The following is a 19,025-nucleotide window of genomic DNA, read 5'->3' on the forward strand; positions in this document are numbered from 1 at the left end:
TAGTACAATAATTGTCACTAATTGTTTGCACTATTAGTGACAAAAATGAAGGTCACAATTAAATGTAAAATTTTATGGCTAAAGTTTACAATTTTTAACTACTAATTCTAATTCGTCGCCATTGCAACAGCATATTTTTTGTGACGAAACTTTTTTGTCTCCAAACTTTACCTATTTCTAAGACAAATAATGGTTCGTCGCTAATTAGGTACATCATTATTGACAAAATAATGTGTCAATGATAACTTTAAATTTGTCGCTAATATTACTCAATAAATGGCGCCAACTCATTTTTTGGTGGGAAACTTTAGTGGACGAAACTTAGCTACTAAAAGTATGTAGTTCATGTATTTAAAGACGAATTATATTTTTTGTCATAAAAAATGAACAATTAATGACGAATTTTGTGTTGTAGCTAATAATTTCGTAGCTAAATATCACATTTGTTGTAGTGTTTAGTAATTAAGTATGTCATATATTCTTTCTTTTGTCTTCTTTACTATATCTAAAGTCTTTTTTTCCTATCCGGTATTCGATACTTTTTGCAGGTCTGATTAATTAGAACTCGTGTTGCACAAGACTCATTAAAAAGGGAAGCGTTCCTTACCAGAATTTTTTTCACGTCATATCTCGAATCCGAAACTTTTGATTAAAGATAAAAGAAATTCTATGATACTATCTAAATACTTTATCATCAAAGGAGAGAATAAAGTGAGTAAGTAAGCAAACTAATTTACGTAATTCTTGAATACCAGCTAATTAGCCCATTGTATTACTCCTGTAAAAGTAAGAGAATCTCCTCCTTCTAGCTCCTTCAAGAAGCTCAAATTCTGTCTATTTGCATTATTAAATAGTCCACAAACCCCACAATCACATAGTCATATAAATATATAGAAACATATATAGCTATTAGCTCGTGAAAAATCAGAAGAAGAACAAAAAAAAGAGAGAGAAAATAAAAGAAAGAAACGACAATAAGAAGAATGGGAAAAGCAAGATTAGTAGGAATTGGAATGGATTTTTCAGCAACAAGCAGAGCAGCATTAAAATGGGCAATTGATAATCTTATAGAAGAAGATGATCAGATTATCATTATTCATGTTGCTTCTCCCAAAGCTGATCCTCCTAATAAGCAACTCTTTGAAGACACTGGTTCCCGTATGTTAATTACTTCCCTAATTTGTTATTAATTATTCTTTACAGTATTTAACTTATATGCGTTGATAGTGTAAATATTTCTCTTACTATTAGTATCTTTTACTAACAGTATAGTAAGTTATATGGCATAACTGGTAAAGTTGCTGTCATGTGATTAGGAGATCACGGGTTCGAGCCGTCGAAATAGTCTTTACAGAAATGTAAGGTTAGACTGCGTACGATAAACCCTTGTGGTACGGCTCTTCTCTGGACCCCACATATAGTGGGAGTTTAGTGCACCGGACTGTCCTTTATAGTAAGTTATATACTTCATTTTGAAGTCATTAAATTAGAAAAAGAGGTGTGACTTGCGAGAGATTGGCGTTTTGAGGAGCGGTAGGGGTAGGCCATAGAAGTATCGGGGAAATGTGATTAGGTAACATGACAATGCTTCAGTTTATTAAAGATATGACCCTTGATAGGATGGTGTGTAGGTGGAGAATTAAGGTAGAGTGTTAATAGATAGTGAAGCGCTTTTCTTTTCAGTACCATTAGTATTAGTGTAGTCTTGTATTTTCTTATTCATAGATTTCTATTATTACTTGTTGTTTCTTTCTCTTTGTTTTTTTTACTATCTTGTTGTTGTTACTGTTTGTTGCTAGTGATCCTTCTTTTTTTTTTTTTTTAATCTTTTCTTGAGACGATAGTTTATTGGAAACAACGATCTACTTTCTGAAGGTAGGGTCCCAAACACCACATATGAAATTATACTGGGTTAGTTATTATTGTAAATTAGAAAACTTATTGTCGTTGATCATCTTAAATGGATACATGGTCTAATTAAAAGAATTTATGCATTGTTGTAAAAAAGTTAAAACATTTTTTTGTCATGTTTAGATGGTTTATAATTTTATTGATGTATTTATTCATCTTTTGCACAGCTTCGATACCTTTAGATGAATTTAGAGAGATTAATGTGTCTAAGCATTATGGACTAAACCCTGATAAAGAGGTTCTTAATATGCTTGACACTGTTTCCAAGGTTAAGAAGGTATACTTTTATATTTTTTCCTCTAATAAATTTTATTATTCTGGAAAGGGTTTTCTAGTTATTTTGCAAATAAATTTTTTTTTTTTTGAAAAAAAAATAGGTGACAGTGGTGGCAAAGGTGTATTGGGGAGATGCGAGGGAGAGGCTTTGTGATGCTGTGGATCATCTCAAGCTTGATACTCTTGTGATTGGAAGCAGAGGTTTAGGAGTCCTTAAAAGGTAAAATTCATCTTTTAATTACGTTTCAAGTGATTTAAATAAATTTTAAATTGATATTTGATTATTTCTAGTCTAGAAAATTGTCATTTGTCCCTTTTTCAGAATCCATCTTAACATTTTTTTGTGTGGTGTACAACTAATTACATGTACTTAAACAGTACCCTCGAAAATGAGGCAGACCTTAATAGAGAAATGATAAAAAAAAAATTATCATGAAAAAGTTGATTATCATAACAGAATGGGGCTAAATTTACAATTTGACATATTTTCAGGGTGTTACTTGGAAGTGTGAGCAAGTACCTGGTGCGTAATGCATCTTGTCCCGTCACCGTTGTGAAGGGCAATCCTCACTCATGTTTGTCGAAGATTTGTCGAAAATAATTTCTTTAACTTCATATATACATATATATATAAATATAAGGATAAAGTCTGTATATGCATAATCATTTTCAGATCCACTTATAAAATTATACTAAATATATTATTGGTGCAGTACTTTACCACTTGTCTGTTTTTTTTGTGTATTTTGTTGGGTTGTGAATCACATTCTTAGATATTATGTGGTTTGTGTTTGAGAGTGATGAATGAGATGGTTGTGGGGCAGTATCATATTTCAAGATTATATTCATGCTTCCATTTTCATGAACTGTTGTCTAATCATTTGTCTAAATCCAAAGGCTTAATTTGAATTGCAAAAGACATCCAAGTTTTGATCTAATAATTGAATTTAAAATTTAATATAATAATATTCTTAATACAAATATATTGGTTTTTCTACCTCCGTCCATGTATATGTATATAATATTTGAATATAAAGGATTAAACTAGACCTCAGGCACTCACAACTTTTTTCTATATCACATGCATGATAAATATCCTCATATTAAGTACTTAAGAAAATTAACATTAATAATACAAAGTAGTCCAAAATCAACCAATATTTCACTAGCAATAAATAGCTAGCTCCTCATACTCAAAAAACCCAACAATTCAAATATAAAAACAAGCAGTACCACTGCTAGTAGTTATAAATCATCATATTAATTATAAACATATTTTGTTAAATTAAATTAACAAACTCCGTTAGTCTTCTTCTTCTTATCAGCAACAAATTTCTTCCATGCAGTAGTAATCTCAAGCTGCACTTCTCTATCTGTTTTCTTATGCACGCCGCTGCCATTCGCCTCGGCCACGGCTAGCTTAGCGTTGACCCTCGCCGGAAGTGTGTCTAGCTCGTGGAGGACTTTTTCAATGTCTATTACCTGTTGAATCGGAAAAATATTAATGAAAAACACAAAAGGATTGAACGCAAATAGCCTTTGTACATTAATTATACATATATTATTCATCCCGTGGCTATTTTTAGTTTAAGTGGTTGGCTGAGCTGGTATTACGGTTTAATTCTTCGGGTAAATATAACAAGTGACAAGTCTTTCGAATTTCTATGCTAATGAAATAGTGGAGAGTTTTGGTTAGTAAAGCATGGCATATTTCAAGTTTAAGTACATAATTTGGAAAGAAAAAAGTGTTTTTGGAGGAGAAGCAAAAAGATATTTTGATAATAGATGCAAGACAAGAAGATTTGTTTTTTCTTTTGCATGTAAAGAATCAATTTATATGGAAGAAAAAACTTGTAAACGAAATTGCTATAGGATTGAACACTGGTAGCTATAATAAATATGACAAGTCTATCGAATTTTTGTACTAATAAAATAGGGGAGAAATTTTGGTTACGAAATCAAGACATATTTTAGGTTTTTAAGAACAAAATACTTGTAAGTTGTGAAAACAGTCATTAATACTTGTATTAAGGTAGACTGTTACATCAAACCCTTTGGGTACAACCCCTTCTCCGGACCTTTTGTAATTGTGGAATATCTTGTACACTAGTCTCTTCTTTAAGAAGAGAAAGAGAATTGGGAGAGAAAGGAGTGTTTTTGGAGGAAAAGAGAAAAGATATTTTAATAATAGATTACTTTTTTCCGTTTGTATGTTATAACGCTAGAAAAGAAACTCGTAAATGGTTAAATATAAGTAGTTACTTTAAATGAAAGGGTTACATATAGTCTAACCTCAACTTATTTGTAATTGAGGCGTAATTATACTTACCAGTCGCTCGGCGAGTGTACGGGAGAAATCTTCTCTAATGACAACTCTGAGAACTGTGACATGTTGAGCATTTGGTGGCATAGTATATGCAGGAATAATCCATCCAAATCTTCTAAGAGTTTCAGAAATTTCGAACTCATTGTGTTGACTGTTGTCTTTAAGAGAGAAAGCTACTAATGGAACTCCAATTTCTTTGGATATTATGTTGAATCTTCCACTTTTTTCAAGTCCTTCTCTTAGTACCCTTGCATTTTCTTGACAATTCTCCATAACATTCTTGTAACCCTGTTTTAACATGGTAATTTCAGATTGTAAAGACTACTATCACAATCTTAAGTATATTTAAAGTGTGTAATTTGTGGGGAAAAAAAATACTATTATATATTTTTAGAGTTCAAGTTTCTTATATCAGGTCACTCAAAAGATATCTATAGACAAGACTCCGTAAAATGTGAGATTTGTAATCTTGAAATTAAGACGGTTACCTGATATAACAGGTAAAAGTGATATAATAGTGTAAAAATTACTTAGAATAATGATGTATATATTTTAAACTCCTATTTTTATGCAATTGATAGTTGATTAAATTGTATTGATAAAACTTAGAAGTAATGGTAGCAATTGCCTCCCCATGGCTTCACTGAGAATAACAAAATTAATCTTGACTCACCTCAAAACCCAAGCGAATAAGTTGGTAATATTGAGCAATTACTTGGCTAGAACCTGCATTACAATAGCAAAATATGATTAAATTCGTAAGGCTAGTGATGTAACTCAAGTGGTATTTTTCAAAGTTACAAATATATATATATATATATATATATATATATATATATATATATCTAGCTAATTGGAGCATCATATGTTTTATGATAGTAAAGGGAGCTCGGTACATAAAGCATCACGCATTCACATAGGGTTTGCGGAAGAACGATACCCCAAGGAGTGTGATGTAAACAACATACCCTAATACAAGCATTAGCGACTGCTTACATTGCTCGAACCCGTGACCTATAAGTCACAGGGGAGACAACTTTACCGTTGCTCTAAAGTTCCCCTTCAGAAAAAGAGAATTGACATCATTCGGACTCGATTTTTGACGAGTTATGAATTTGATGGCAAGTTCAGAACTCATTAACCTCAAATCCCGACTCGTCTATGATTATACATATATTTAAGGACTTGTAATGAAGGAATTATACCTTTAGAGAAGTTGAGAGTGAAAGTAGGTTGATCAGCACCAAGATAATTAATGTGGAAGATAAGTTCGTCAGGTAAGTCTTCCTTATTCCTCCAAATGGCCCAACCAATACCAGCATAAACAAGACCATATTTGTGACCACTCACGTTAATACTCTTCACCAATGGCAATCTAAAGTCCCATTCAAGCTCTGGATAAAGGAATGGTGCAATAAATCCACCACTTGCTGCATCCACATGAATTGGAGTGTCCCACCTGTTACCAGTTATCAACCATATATTATGATATTTATATATATAAAAAAACAGCTCGGTGCATAAAGTATCCCTCATTCATGCAGCGTCTAGGGAGGGCCGCACCACAAAGGGTGTGATATAGACAGTCTAGCTTAATACAGATATTAGTGGCTGCTTTCATGGCTCGAACTCGTAACCTATAGGTCATACGTAGGTCATACGGAGACAACTATACCGTTGCTCCAAGACTCCCCTTCCATTATGATATTTATACAAAGAGCAAGAAAAAAAGACATTTACACAAATACGTATAAGATTTCGTAGAAGTGAATTCGAAACTTTAAGTTTATGACTACAACAACAACCCAGTATAATCCCACTAGTGGGGTATGGGGATGGAAGTTTGTACGCAGACCTTACCCCTACCCTGGGATAGAGAGGCTGTTTCCGATAGACCCTCGGCTCCCTCTCTCCAAGAACTCCCCACCTTACTCTTAGGGTCTTGGTTGGAAGTGGAGGGTGCTCACCACTAAAGCAACCCACTAAATTATAATTTGTACATAATCCCCTATTTTCTTTTTAATAATGTTAGAAGACGACATACGCTGATAGTTAGATGCATACGATTGATATACTATTGAAGAGAATATACTCTTCTAAGGTTACTTAAGCAACTTTAGTGCGAACCAGAATGGTCGGAATTATTCGATGTTGTTCGTTTGTCGCTATAACTTAACAACCAAAAAGCTCTGCGAAATCGTGACTTACCCGGTTTCTTTGTTCTTCTCAATCAAGAGGTCATTCAAGCGCTTAACATCTTCAAATTCACCATTGAGTGTGGAACCCAAGATAGCAGCTACACAAATTGTGTTCTCATCCACCATTTCCACAGCTTTCTCAGGGTCCATCACATAGTATCCATCACTCAATTTTACTTCTTTCAACTCCACTTCAAAATACCTTGCAAATTTCTCCCAACACACCTGTTAAAATTACTAATTAGCACTCTCTCAACTCCTAAATTTTGGAAACAAATCCATGTATTTTATAGAGTTTAACTTCTCTACACGACATGTGCAAGGAAAATTTTACATTATCAAGTAAATTAAAAGATAAATACAGGTAACGCAGTCCATAAAAAATCGAATTAGTAGCCTAGAAAGTAAGATATGTTACCTATCACAACATATTAAAATATACTTATGGTAACAAAAATTCTTCATACTGCCAATGTATATAATAAAGTTTGAAGAATTAACCTAATTAGCTGGTCACCCAGCCGCTTGAACTGAAGATAGCATCGCATGTAAAATATATATGTATAATATTTGTATAAATGTGTATAATTAATATATAATCTTTGTATACCAACTAAGAAGGTAAAGAATGAATACGATCGGCTATATGTGTAAAGATCATGATAGGCTAAGATTGGGCAAGATACAAAATTGGCCGGTCGGCTGAAACTAATTGCATTTACTAAAGATGTATATAAAACACATACCAAAAAATATATTTCGTCGGTTATTATTTTTTGAGAGCGGCTAAAAATATACATTTATCTTACCTGGACATTGGCACCAGTGACAATATTGGGCTTGTCACAGGGCTTGCCTTGGGCTTTCATTTTATTTTGCCATTTTCTCTTGAAAGCTAATCCAGCAAGCATAATAGCCTCAGAGGATCCAACAGTTCCAACTCCAACTGCAGTCTCTCCATCTCCAAGTGGTGCGTTAAACAAATGAGCTATCATGTTTACACATCGATTCTGCAAAATAAATAAAAAAATAAAAAGATTAAAAATTATGTAATTCTGACAAATTAAATGTATTCTTAGTTTGTCGATATAATTTTCGATTTTAAGTTATATACAAGTCTGTGTAAAGAATTTTTTCATTATCACGATCACTCAGACTCTCAAAGAATATTTGTAGGTAAGTGTGAAATTTGCAATCTAAAAATAGGTCAAGATACTTGCTACAACATATAAATCTGGCCTAAAGGTGTAACATTTTTTTTTCTACATTGATGATATATATAACTTATTAAAATAATAATGTTATTAAACAATTCTGGCTTGAAGTGTAGTTTTTTTTTTAACACTGATGATGAATATATAACTTAACTTAAGATAATAATGTTATTAAACAATTTATGAGTTTACATAATATGTAAAGGGGATAAGATCACAAGTGGTAGAAAGTCCTATGCTATAATAACAAAGAATGAAGGATAAAATGGTAATAAAAAAAATCTGTTTAGGAAAATTGTGGCATATGGTCATTCGTTCACTTTACTTTGAAAATCCCCTAAAAATTTATGCATTAAGTAGTGAGGAGAAACAAATTCAAATAGCTCGAAAACGACCTTAAACTTCATACAATAATATTTTAATTTAAATAAATCAACTGTCAAATTAGAGAAAGTAACTGCTTATTAGTAATATATCTTGAGACGACTGTAATGCTTCTAGAATATTCCCTTTTAAAGAAAAAAAATGAAAACCCTAAACTTCAACTTTGGTACTTTAAAATAAAAATTAAAATAAAACGACTAGAAATCGCCTACGAAAATAAGTAAAATTTAATTTAAACTTGCTTTTAGAAAACTAATATTATAACCCAAAGAAGAAGAGCAAAAGCCATCGTATATGTCGTTAGAGTAAAACAACAACAACAATCCAGTATAATTCCACTAGTGGGGTCTGGGGAGGGTAGTGTGTACGCAAACCTTACCCCTACCCTAAGGTAGAGAGGCTGTTTCCAATAGACCCTCGGCATTCTTCCCTCCAAGAACTCCCCACCTTGCTCTTGGGGTAACTCGAACTCACAACCTTTTGGTTGGAAGTGGAGGATACTTACCATCAGAGCAACCCACCTTGTCTAATGTCGGTAGAGTAAAACATAAGAAGGAAAAAAACATCATTATTCCATTACCCCACAAATTGTCCATTTTAAGGGATGTCCCGATCTGAAAAATTGAGATAATAGTAATTTTTTTCTCAAAAATGGAGAAAAATAAGTACAACTCTCTCTATGGTCCCCTCCCCACACAAAACCCACCCCCACCAAAAAAAAAAGGGAGGAACAAGTCCAACCATCTTTGTCCTTTTTGTTATTTTTTTAATCTGCGGGTGCTTATTATTTTTGTCACAAAATTTAAATTTAGATGTGAAAACCATTACTAATATTTAATAAAAAATAATTTAAACACATTATTTAAAGTACAATAAATTTAGTGTTAACAATTTTAAAATTAATTTAAAATTCGAATCCGTTTCTACTCTTAAGAATTGATCATATACTTAAGTGGAAGAGGGAGTTGGTCCATATCTTTCTTTTTCCTCTTTCTAAACCTAAGCCTTTTTTGTTTTTAATATTTGAAAAATATGTAGGAGCTGATAGTAGACACGAAAAGACTTGGTATTAAAACTTACTATTAAAAAGTATCGAGATCGAAGATTATGGAGCATTTATTTAAAGCATTCCAAGATCTAGGGATCCACATTTATGTTTGTTTTTTCCTTAGTTTTTAATCAATGTTTATTTTATATTTTTTGGGGGAGAGGGTGTAACTTTTACTGTTTTACACTATCAAGTATCAATGGTCGAAAAGATTAGCGAAGTTTATGCTATAGTAAAGTGAAAGATCGTTTACTAAAGTAGAAAAAAGACAGGTGCTATGGGACGGGCGAGGTGCAATAGATGTTTATTATATGGTACAAGTTTTACTTTACACTATTGACGACAAGATACCCGTCTTAAAAAATACTAATAATTTTACTATATTATCATTATTTAATATATATTAAAAATGAATTGGAGTACTAATAACTTATATATATGGCATGTCTCTTTTTTTTTTTGGGAAGGGTTGCTTGGAAGAAGAGTGCGCATTGAGTAAAACACTGAACATGTTCGGTCGAGGTCGAATCTAGTAGATTTTATTTAAACCTTATATTTAGGTTAAAAAATCGGTTGAACATTTATAAATTGTTAACTAGAACGCAATAACTTACAAATAATAACAACAACAACAATCCGATATAATCTCACTAATGAATCTGAGAGGAGTAGTGTGTAGGCAGACTTTACCCCTACCCTGGGATAGAGAGGCTGTTTCGAATAGACTCTCGGCTCTCTCCCTAAAAAAATTCCCATATTACTATTGGGATGACTCAAACTCACAACCTCTTGATTGGAAGTGAAGGTGCTCATGCAATCAACTATTGTCATTGAAATCCAAGCTATTTTATTTATATTACTTATAAGAGGACAACAACAACAACAACAACCCAGTATAATCTCACTAGTGGGGTCTGGGGAGGGTAGTGTGTACACAGACCTTACCCCTACTCTGGGGTAGAGAGGCTGTTTCCAATAGACCCTCGGCATCCTTCCGTCCAAAAATTCTCACCTTGCTCTTGGGGTGACTCAACCTCACATCTCTTGGTTGGAAGTGGAGGGAGGATGTGAATTGCATTATTGCATGTGTTGGAACAAAAAAGGAAGAAGACGTGGGCCTAAGATGCTTGAGTACCACTTAAATTTGCCCATATTTTATTCTCCTACGCTACACTTAAAAGTCGAAAAGACGTTGATATTTTTGTGGACATTTTACTGTTCCACACACTAATGTCTAAACGACCACTTTGTATCGTTGAATTTGTGAGAAGTTTCATTTAAGAAATGAATAAATTCCATAATAAACCTAACAGTACTATTTTTCTTCTTTTGTGGCAAAAGTCACTACAAGGCATTCTACTATTATTACCAAAGAAGACGAAAAAGAAGATTCAAGTAAAAGATCTTTTACAAATTTGTGTAATTTAGATTAGAAGTTTTAGTTACCATTTTATCAGTTATTATTACCAAAGAATACGAGAAATAAAAATATACATTGATGACAGTGTAAAGATCTTTTACAAATCAGTAAATTTAACATATTTAGCAAGTTACACTAAGATTACAGATTTCACTTCTTATGAAAGTTTACTTGTAAATATATTTTTGTTAAACTCTATTATAAGTGACTTGACCGTGTATAATATTTTTAACACGATCAGCCACGGGCGGATTTAGGAGGGGGAACTCGAACCCTTTTCACAGACCACAGGAAAATTACAGTTTTCACATAAGACAGAATCCGATTATATTTTATATTTTAAATTACCTAGATACATTCCACCTGTCACAATCTCTTTTAATTTTTTAATTTTTCTTTTTTTATCCCCTTTAGCAAAAATTCTGTCTCCGTTACTGCGATCAAGAAAAGAGAGAGACTTGCCTGAAGTTCAGTGGTTACAGGGTATTCATCCATGTCAACGTAATTCTTGTTAATGGAATCCATCATCAGTTTGTTACACTCTGGTTCCATCCATGTTGTCACAAAAGATGCTAAATTTAGTCTTGGATTTCCATCTAACATAAGCTCATCATTTATGATTTGATATGCTGCTTCCTTTGGTATCGAATTCTCTGGCATCTTAAACCTAAAATTCCAAAAAAAAAAAAATAGTTCAAAAAGAAGCTCCATTTTCAAGAATATACAAAAGAAAATTCTTAGGAAAAGAAAGCCTAAGTGATGATACGCAGTAAAATTATACAAGTGAAGTCCAAGAAATATAGTGATTACGCAGAATTTACCCAAGGTAAGGAAACTGTTTCCGAATATTTCCAAAGACACTTGTCTCAATAAAAAATAAAAAGAATCATAGTAACAAGTAACAACAACGATGGTGGGTGTGTTTAGTACGACAGGGAATTATTTTTCAGAAAATGTTTTTGGAAAATGGACTTATTTTCTGAAGAAATAAATTTTTAGTGTTTGATGATCGGGTGAAAGATGAATGGTTAATAATAATATAATCAAATTGATAGTGTTCTGGTGAAATTTTGAGTATTAAAGATTGATAGTAACGTCTAAATGTTGATCAATACAATGATCTGAAGTTAAAAGTACGAAAAATGACTTTTCCCTATATTCCTCAAATTAGTTTTTCTGACAACCAAACAACAAAAAATATCAAAAATAAAATCGAAAAATATATAAACTGTTTAAGCAGAAAGGATACAAAGAATTTACAAAGTAAATTAATCCTAATTTGTTTGAGATTGAGACATATTATGTGTACCTCGGAAGAGAAGTACGAACATATCGGGAAGCGAAAGTGGAGTGGATGGAGACGTCACTTTCCGACGCTGTCTTGGACAGAACCATGGCGGCGTAGTGGTGGTAGTACGACGGAGAAGATCAGAGACTAAAACAAGGGAGAAAATGGAGATAAGGAGATATTTTTCTTCCTTTCTTGAAGAAGAAATATAGAAGAAGAGTCACTATAAATAATGAAACTTGGAATTATTATGCGGAAGAGCTAGCACATCTTTATTGAATTTTACTCTTCTTTTTTAACTCAGTGTCCCATACTCGTTTCGGGTTTCATCCCAAAAAATCCATTTTCTATACCAAGAGCGACGCCGAAATATCTGATTAAAGATTAAGAAATATTTATCGCTCCACTATAATCTTTTCTAGTCTTTATAGAAATTTAGTTAGGATAGTCTCATTCAAAAAGTGATTAGATATAAAATTAAAAAAAGAATAATGATGGTACTTATTAATGAGAATTTAATATTTATAAAAATAAGTTTAACAGATAAGACTTTTAACTTTATAGTTGTAATGATGCTGCAAAAATAGAAGTTTATTATAATTTTTGATTTTTTAACTTGCCACTTTTATTTTATATACTCCCTCCGTATTGATGTGAACTCATTTGACTGGGTATAGATTTTAAGAAAAGAGATAACTTTTGAACTTGTAATGTAAAATGAGACACATATATTTTGTGTGGCTATAAATCATTGTATAAAGGTAAATTATTTCCATATAAGGAAAGGGGTCATTTTTATTGATACGGACTAAAAAGAAAATAGGTTCACATAAATTGAATCAGAAGTATTATTATATACTAGCTTTTGTACCTCCAACTTAATATTTATTCAAAAACTTGTTTTGATAGAAGGGAACTTACACGTAATCAGGTTATGTTTTGAAGTAATTTTTATGTATAAAATTGCCGCAATACTTTATACTAATAGTTTTCTAAAGCATCCATTTGACACCTGTTTATATTCCATAGATTTTTCTGATGTTTATTCTCAGCATAAATTGGTTAATTGTCCACTCTCTTTTAGGTCCACCTCATGATTTTTTTTCTTTTATTTATTATATATATTAAAGAAGAAATAAATGTGAACTTGACATGTTCTTCTCCAAAATTTATGCCAATCACTTATCAAAAATAAAGATAATTAGAGGAATTGAACTATGTAGTTTTTATTTATGAAGGATTTAATATCTTAAAAGTAATTTGATGATTAAATTATTATACTAACCCAAACTGACTTATTAAGGCCGTGTTTCGTGTTGGAAAGATATGTTGGAACGCTAATCTAGAAACTTGGGTGAAGTCATATATGAATATTTAATTTTACACAAACTTCGTATTAAATTTCAAATAAAAGTAAAAGAATTACAAGTCCAACCTCCAATATACGCATGTTTTTGTTTTCCCTTTTCATATTGAAATTTCAAGAAGAAAAAATTATTTTATATTTAACTAAAAAATTTCGGGTTCAAATCGTGAGAATAAATTTCTTTTTTATTCCGCAAGAATTCAAATTAATCGGATCTATACTGAAAAATAAAAAATAAATATTATTCAACGAATTGTGACTGCCTTGGGCGAAGGGAAACGTCGGTGATAGGTTAGCTTCCTGGCACCTTCCCACATCTCCCTTTTTAATTTAATAAAAGGAAAGTGGATACTAAATAAATTAAAGAATATATTATACAAAAATAATTTATTTCGAACCAATCCCACAAGGACCATTAAATAATTAAATTTTCTCCTACACCTAACTCATTTTAATAATTAATTAATATCCCCAACTACCAATCATATTTTATTGCATAATTCTTTTCTTCGTTTTATTTTTAAATAAATGTTTTATCTTAAAATGGCAATAATAAAAAATCAAAAAGTAAAAGACAAACTATTTTTTTATTAAAAAAAAATCCATTGCCCATGTTATAAGAAAAGTAGATGGATAAAAAGATAATACGTATCATTTATTCATCCATTGTGTCTTTTCTGCTCTATATATATATCAAATTAAATCAATAATATTAGGACAAATAATATAAAGGATTCGATTGATAGAACAAGTTAATCAATTTGTGACTTTTTACCTTGACCATTGTAACATTTTGGAGTAAATTTTAAAATAAATTTATATGTACTATGGTCAGGTGTGGAGTGCTAAAGAACATGATCCAAAGCTTATATGCTAACCTATCAATATAAAATAAAAAGAAATTAAAAAAAACTATCATTATCATTTAATTAAAGAAGTCACTTTACACAAGACACCACTTGGCTGGCTTGACGCCTTGATTGAAGGAGACTAGTGCCAAGTCTATAAACAAATTATTTCTAAATGAGATTATTTTTAAAATTATAACATAATTTTTAAAATAAAAGATAAGATATTTTGAAATTTTAGTACAGAGTTTTTAAAATAATTATAATAAAAGTCATATCATGGATAAAATCAAGAAACCGAAATCTTGTGGATTATTACATAAATATCCGGTCAGATTTATTGTTTACTTTTTATAATTAATATGAATAGATAATATACCGACAACACACGATTATACACCTGTTATATATGAATTATATATAAATTACACATCCTCAACTTTTTAATTTAAGTGATTGGGTGAGCAAATATTTAGGTTGATAAGATAAAGTCAAAAAATAAATATGACCGAATTTCAACCAAAGACAAAATATAAATAAAGTTTTTATGTAGACAGTTTCTATTAAAACTCATCCTTTTATTACGAAATAAATTAATTTTTTGTAACAAAAGGAAGAAAGACATAAAAAATAAGATAAAAGAAAATAAATATAGAAAAAAATATATGAAAAATTTAAAAACCAGAAATAAGAGAAGACAACGAATTTCTTCTTTTGTTTCATCTTTGTTGAGTGTAAAAAATTTGGAAGTCGATCTCATTGATTTCAAATATTATTTTCAACTCAAATACATAGATTATAAGATAAGGATATTTTAGAATATTTATTTTTTATTTACATTGTGTATCGTTTTTAAAAAAAAATCACTATTACTAACAAACTAATATGATATTTGAATTTAAATACAATTGAAGTAGTTTGCATTGAGGTTAAGCCAAGTATGGTATCGATTTTTATTTTTTTTTGACAATTTTAAGATAATATATGCAATGTTATATACAAACAATCAATTAATCTAACATTTAATGATTCAAATAACAAAAAATATATATATGTAGGGTATTCTAAATTCAAAATCTATGGCTAGAGATATCGATAAACTACTCCAACGGAGTCATACTGAAATAAAATTTCACCTGTCAAAGAATTATTTAAATTTTTAGATAGCCGATTAGAGTGGATTTTAAATTAAGGATAATATCTTCACTTGTATCATTATAAATATAATCATTATTGAAAAATATATAATGTTTTATAAATTAAAATTTCAAAATAGAAATATTCTTTTAAACATAATAGCATACCAAATAAGAATTCAAGTCGTAATAAAAGAGTCACGTTGTAACCAAAGAATCGTTCATCTTGTGTCAATCTTTGTGCTTTGCCATAGCTCATAAATACGAGTTATTATTTCGCTTTGTGACTTTTTTTAGGTTCCAATGACACCAATAATAATGGTGCAAAAATAAAATTATCACTACGATATTTGAGAAAATATTAAAATTTCATGTAGTATTTCTTAATCAATATCTAATGATTATCTATAACTATATAGAAGGTTTAAATTTTAAGGTTATTTACATATAATTTAAACAACTCAGATATTTAACACGGTTAATGTCAAAGATCAAAATGGAGTCATACTAGAAAAAAAAATCACTAGCTAAAGAATTTTTTTAATTTTAGATAGCCGATTAAAGTGAGTTTTGAATTAAGGATAATATTTTCACTTACATTATTATAAAAATAATTATTACATTATTATAAAATAATTATTATTGAAAAATAAAGTTTTAGAAACTGAAATTTTAAAATAAAAATACTTTTTGTTCGTAGTCTCAACCTTTGATTGTTTTGCTATAAACATGAGTTATTATTTTGCTATGACTATTTTTTGGATCCAATGACACCGGCGAAAATGGTATCTAAAAAAAAAAAAATTATAACTAGAAGATTTGAGAAATGTTTAATCATTTTTATGTGTGTTTCTTAATTAATATCCAATTATTATCTATATTTATCGAGAAAGTTTAAATTTTAAGATTATTTACATATAATTCAAATAACTCAAATATTTAATATGATTAGTGTCCGCGCATCCGCGTGGGTGTGCTAATACTAGTACAGTTACAAAAAGCAATATTGAAAGTGGTAAAAAGTTTATATTAAAAGTCAAGTATGAATATTGAACCTCACAACAATCTTAGACATTTCTACATTGCCGACTGCACATTGAAGAGATACTTTGAACAGTCAAATCTATCATAGTACTTGGAAAAAGACCTTCCATTGCGATGTCGTTGATATTAATATTTTTATGATATTTTTAAGAGTTTAAGTTTTATGCGCAAATAATATAAAAAATATTTATACAATCAAATTAGTTATAAGTCATAATTATTCAGAGGCTGATTTAGAGAGTATTGTATTATTTACCCGTTCTTTTAGTTATTTGGGGTAGAAGCGAATTTATAATTTTGAATTTATGAGTTCCAAACTCTGAAAAAAAGGTACTTTAATGACCGAATAAATTATTTATAGATATTCAACGGATTTTATAATACAAATACAAAATTTTGGTCAAAATTATTACGATTTAATTTACAGAACTTAGCATTAGAACTTCAGCTCCGCCGCTGATTTGGGGAAAGAAAGTGTATGAAAACCGTTAATAACTACTTTTGTGATCTTAATTTGTTCCATTAGAAAGTTCCAGAGCTTCTACTTTTGTTATAAAAATATCTAAAATTTTCTTCGAGTCAATTGGAAATGTGAAAGGGGAGAAAAATAGAGGGGAATAGAGTGCGCCAGCAATGAAAACACCCTGTACGAGAGAGAGGGCTTTTGATGGCTCTTTTTTTTTGGACATTATATTTCAGTAATTTTAACTATATTCTTAGATGTGGATTTTTTCTTTAATTTATAGAAATCTTTTTAAAAAGTTTATTTTGGAGTTGCTTGACTTTCGTTTTCTTTCTTGTAATTTACTTTTGCTGCATTTCAAGTTAGTTTTATAATTGGAATTGCTATTCGCTTATCTAGATATTTTGAATTCGAGCTCTAACAATAAGAAAACCTTTGTAAGGAGTGTTTTCATAATAAAAATTTACGTCCACTCAGTTATTACCCTTAATGAGTCGCGAATTCAATTTAGTCAAACCAGAGGTTCATCACTAAGTGAGGAAAACACCAAAACAATACATCATCTTTGATTTTAGAATCAAATTCATACATATTTTTTATATGGAGTACTAATAGTACATTTACTTTAATAAAGTGGTACACTTTTAGTCATAACACTGAAAAAAGCCCAAAAACATACATTATCTTTGGCTTTAGATTCAAAGTCATACATATTCTTCCACATGGAGCACTAATATTTCATTTACTTTAACAAAGTGGTGCACTTTTAGTCATAACACTAAACACATTTTAATTTTTAACAGAAATCTAAGATCTGACAAAATATCTGTTGACTTTATTTTCTTGTTTACCGAAAGAAATAAAGATGACAGATTTATCTGGATAGCAAATAGTAAATATACATAGAATTTATTTACTATTTATCTATTTACTATACGTAAAATATACATTTTACTAAGAAATGTTAAACACCGTTAATTTTTATTTGCAATGATTTTTATCTAGATAACCTCAAATGTTATCTAGATTTTTTATTATATACATAATATTTACTATACGTTGACATAAAATAAATATACGTAAAATCATTGCTGAGAGTAAAATAAATTTTATTACTAAAATAAATATACATAATATATATATTTATTAGATGTTTTTATTTTATGGGAGTCAGCGTATAGTAAACATAATATTTATTTTTATTTTATGTATATATAATAAAAAATTTAGATAACATTTGAGGTTATCTAGATAAAAATCATTGCAAATAAAAATTACCGGCGTTTAACATTTCTTAGTAAAATGTATATTTTACGTATAGTAAATAGATAAATAGTAAATAAATTCTATGTATATTTACTATTTGCTATCCAGATAAATCTGTCATCTTTATTTCTTTAGGTAAACAAGAAAATAAAGGGAACATATATTTTGTCAGATCTTAGATTCTGTTAAAAATTAAAATGTGTTTAGTGTTATGACTAAAAGTGCACCACTTTGTTAAAGTAAATGGACTATTAGTGCTCCATGTAGAAGAATATGTATGACTTTGAGTCTAAAGCCAAAAATAATGTATGTTTTTGGGCTTTTTTTCAGTGTTATGACTAAAAGTGCATCACTTTGTTAAAGTAAATGTACTATTAGCGATCCATATGAAAGAATATGTATGACTTTAATTCTAAAGCCAAAGATGATATATTGTTTTGGTCTTTTCCTCTCACTAAGTTATTACCCTTAACGAGACCTGAATTCAAATTAGTCAAACTAGAGGTTCAGAATGATGGATATCTAAAGCAAAAAGTTTATTGGCATGCCCTATCCAACATTCTAGCCACTCATTTTGCAAAGAAGTCATTATCTAAAACAGTTTTCAGATTTCCTTTTTCTTTTTACCTTTACTTGTACTATATAAAGTATGTAAGTTTAATGATTATTGGGCTAAGCTAGCCAAAAAAAGAAATTAATATGACGTGATATCGTGTACGGTTTGAGATAAAGAAAATTTCAATCTTGATATAAAATTTCATATAACTTATGCAATGTTTGGTCTTTTATTTTGAATCCTGCATAACTTAATATAATTACTATAAAACTAATATGTTT

The 19,025-nt window shown here is 30.0% G+C and overlaps 2 protein-coding genes across 2 annotated transcripts; one reads left to right on the plus strand and one right to left on the minus strand.

Annotated features, from left to right (window-relative positions):
* The first annotated feature begins 866 nt into the window (after positions 1–866).
* On the plus strand, positions 867–3,029 carry LOC104121150 (universal stress protein PHOS34-like). The gene is made up of 4 exons (XM_009633062.4): positions 867–1,158; positions 2,079–2,188; positions 2,289–2,407; positions 2,680–3,029. Exons 1-4 carry the CDS (start codon positions 984–986, stop codon positions 2,786–2,788), a joined length of 513 nt encoding a protein of 170 aa, XP_009631357.1. The 5' UTR covers positions 867–983; the 3' UTR covers positions 2,789–3,029.
* A 240-nt stretch (positions 3,030–3,269) lies between these two features.
* On the minus strand, positions 3,270–12,462 carry LOC104121151 (glutamate decarboxylase). Its single transcript, XM_009633063.4, has 8 exons — positions 12,087–12,462; positions 11,240–11,444; positions 7,521–7,721; positions 6,722–6,936; positions 5,719–5,972; positions 5,187–5,239; positions 4,517–4,801; positions 3,270–3,669 (listed from the first exon to the last, which is right to left on the minus strand). The coding sequence occupies exons 1-8, from the start codon at positions 12,170–12,172 to the stop codon at positions 3,478–3,480; spliced, it is 1,491 nt and encodes a 496-aa protein (XP_009631358.1). The 5' UTR covers positions 12,173–12,462; the 3' UTR covers positions 3,270–3,477.
* Between the last annotated feature and the right edge of the window lie 6,563 nt (positions 12,463–19,025).

Source organism: Nicotiana tomentosiformis, chromosome 5 (genome assembly GCF_000390325.3).
Source record: "Nicotiana tomentosiformis chromosome 5, ASM39032v3, whole genome shotgun sequence".
Classification (NCBI taxonomy): Eukaryota; Viridiplantae; Streptophyta; class Magnoliopsida; order Solanales; family Solanaceae; genus Nicotiana; species Nicotiana tomentosiformis.

Coding starts and splice junctions, on each gene's coding strand:
- LOC104121151 (XM_009633063.4), bottom strand. CDS start 12,172: ATGGTTCTGTCCAAGACAGCGTCGGAAAGTGACGTCTCCATCCACTCC. Junction 5,973..6,721: donor GAGAAGAACAAAGAAACCGG/GTAAGTCACGAT, acceptor AACTGGTAACAG/GTGGGACACTCCAATTCATG. Junction 3,670..4,516: donor GTACACTCGCCGAGCGACTG/GTAAGTATAATT, acceptor CCGATTCAACAG/GTAATAGACATTGAAAAAGT.
- LOC104121150 (XM_009633062.4), top strand. CDS start 984: ATGGGAAAAGCAAGATTAGTAGGAATTGGAATGGATTTTTCAGCAACA. Junction 2,189..2,288: donor CTGTTTCCAAGGTTAAGAAG/GTATACTTTTAT, acceptor AAAAAAAAATAG/GTGACAGTGGTGGCAAAGGT. Junction 2,408..2,679: donor GGTTTAGGAGTCCTTAAAAG/GTAAAATTCATC, acceptor ACATATTTTCAG/GGTGTTACTTGGAAGTGTGA.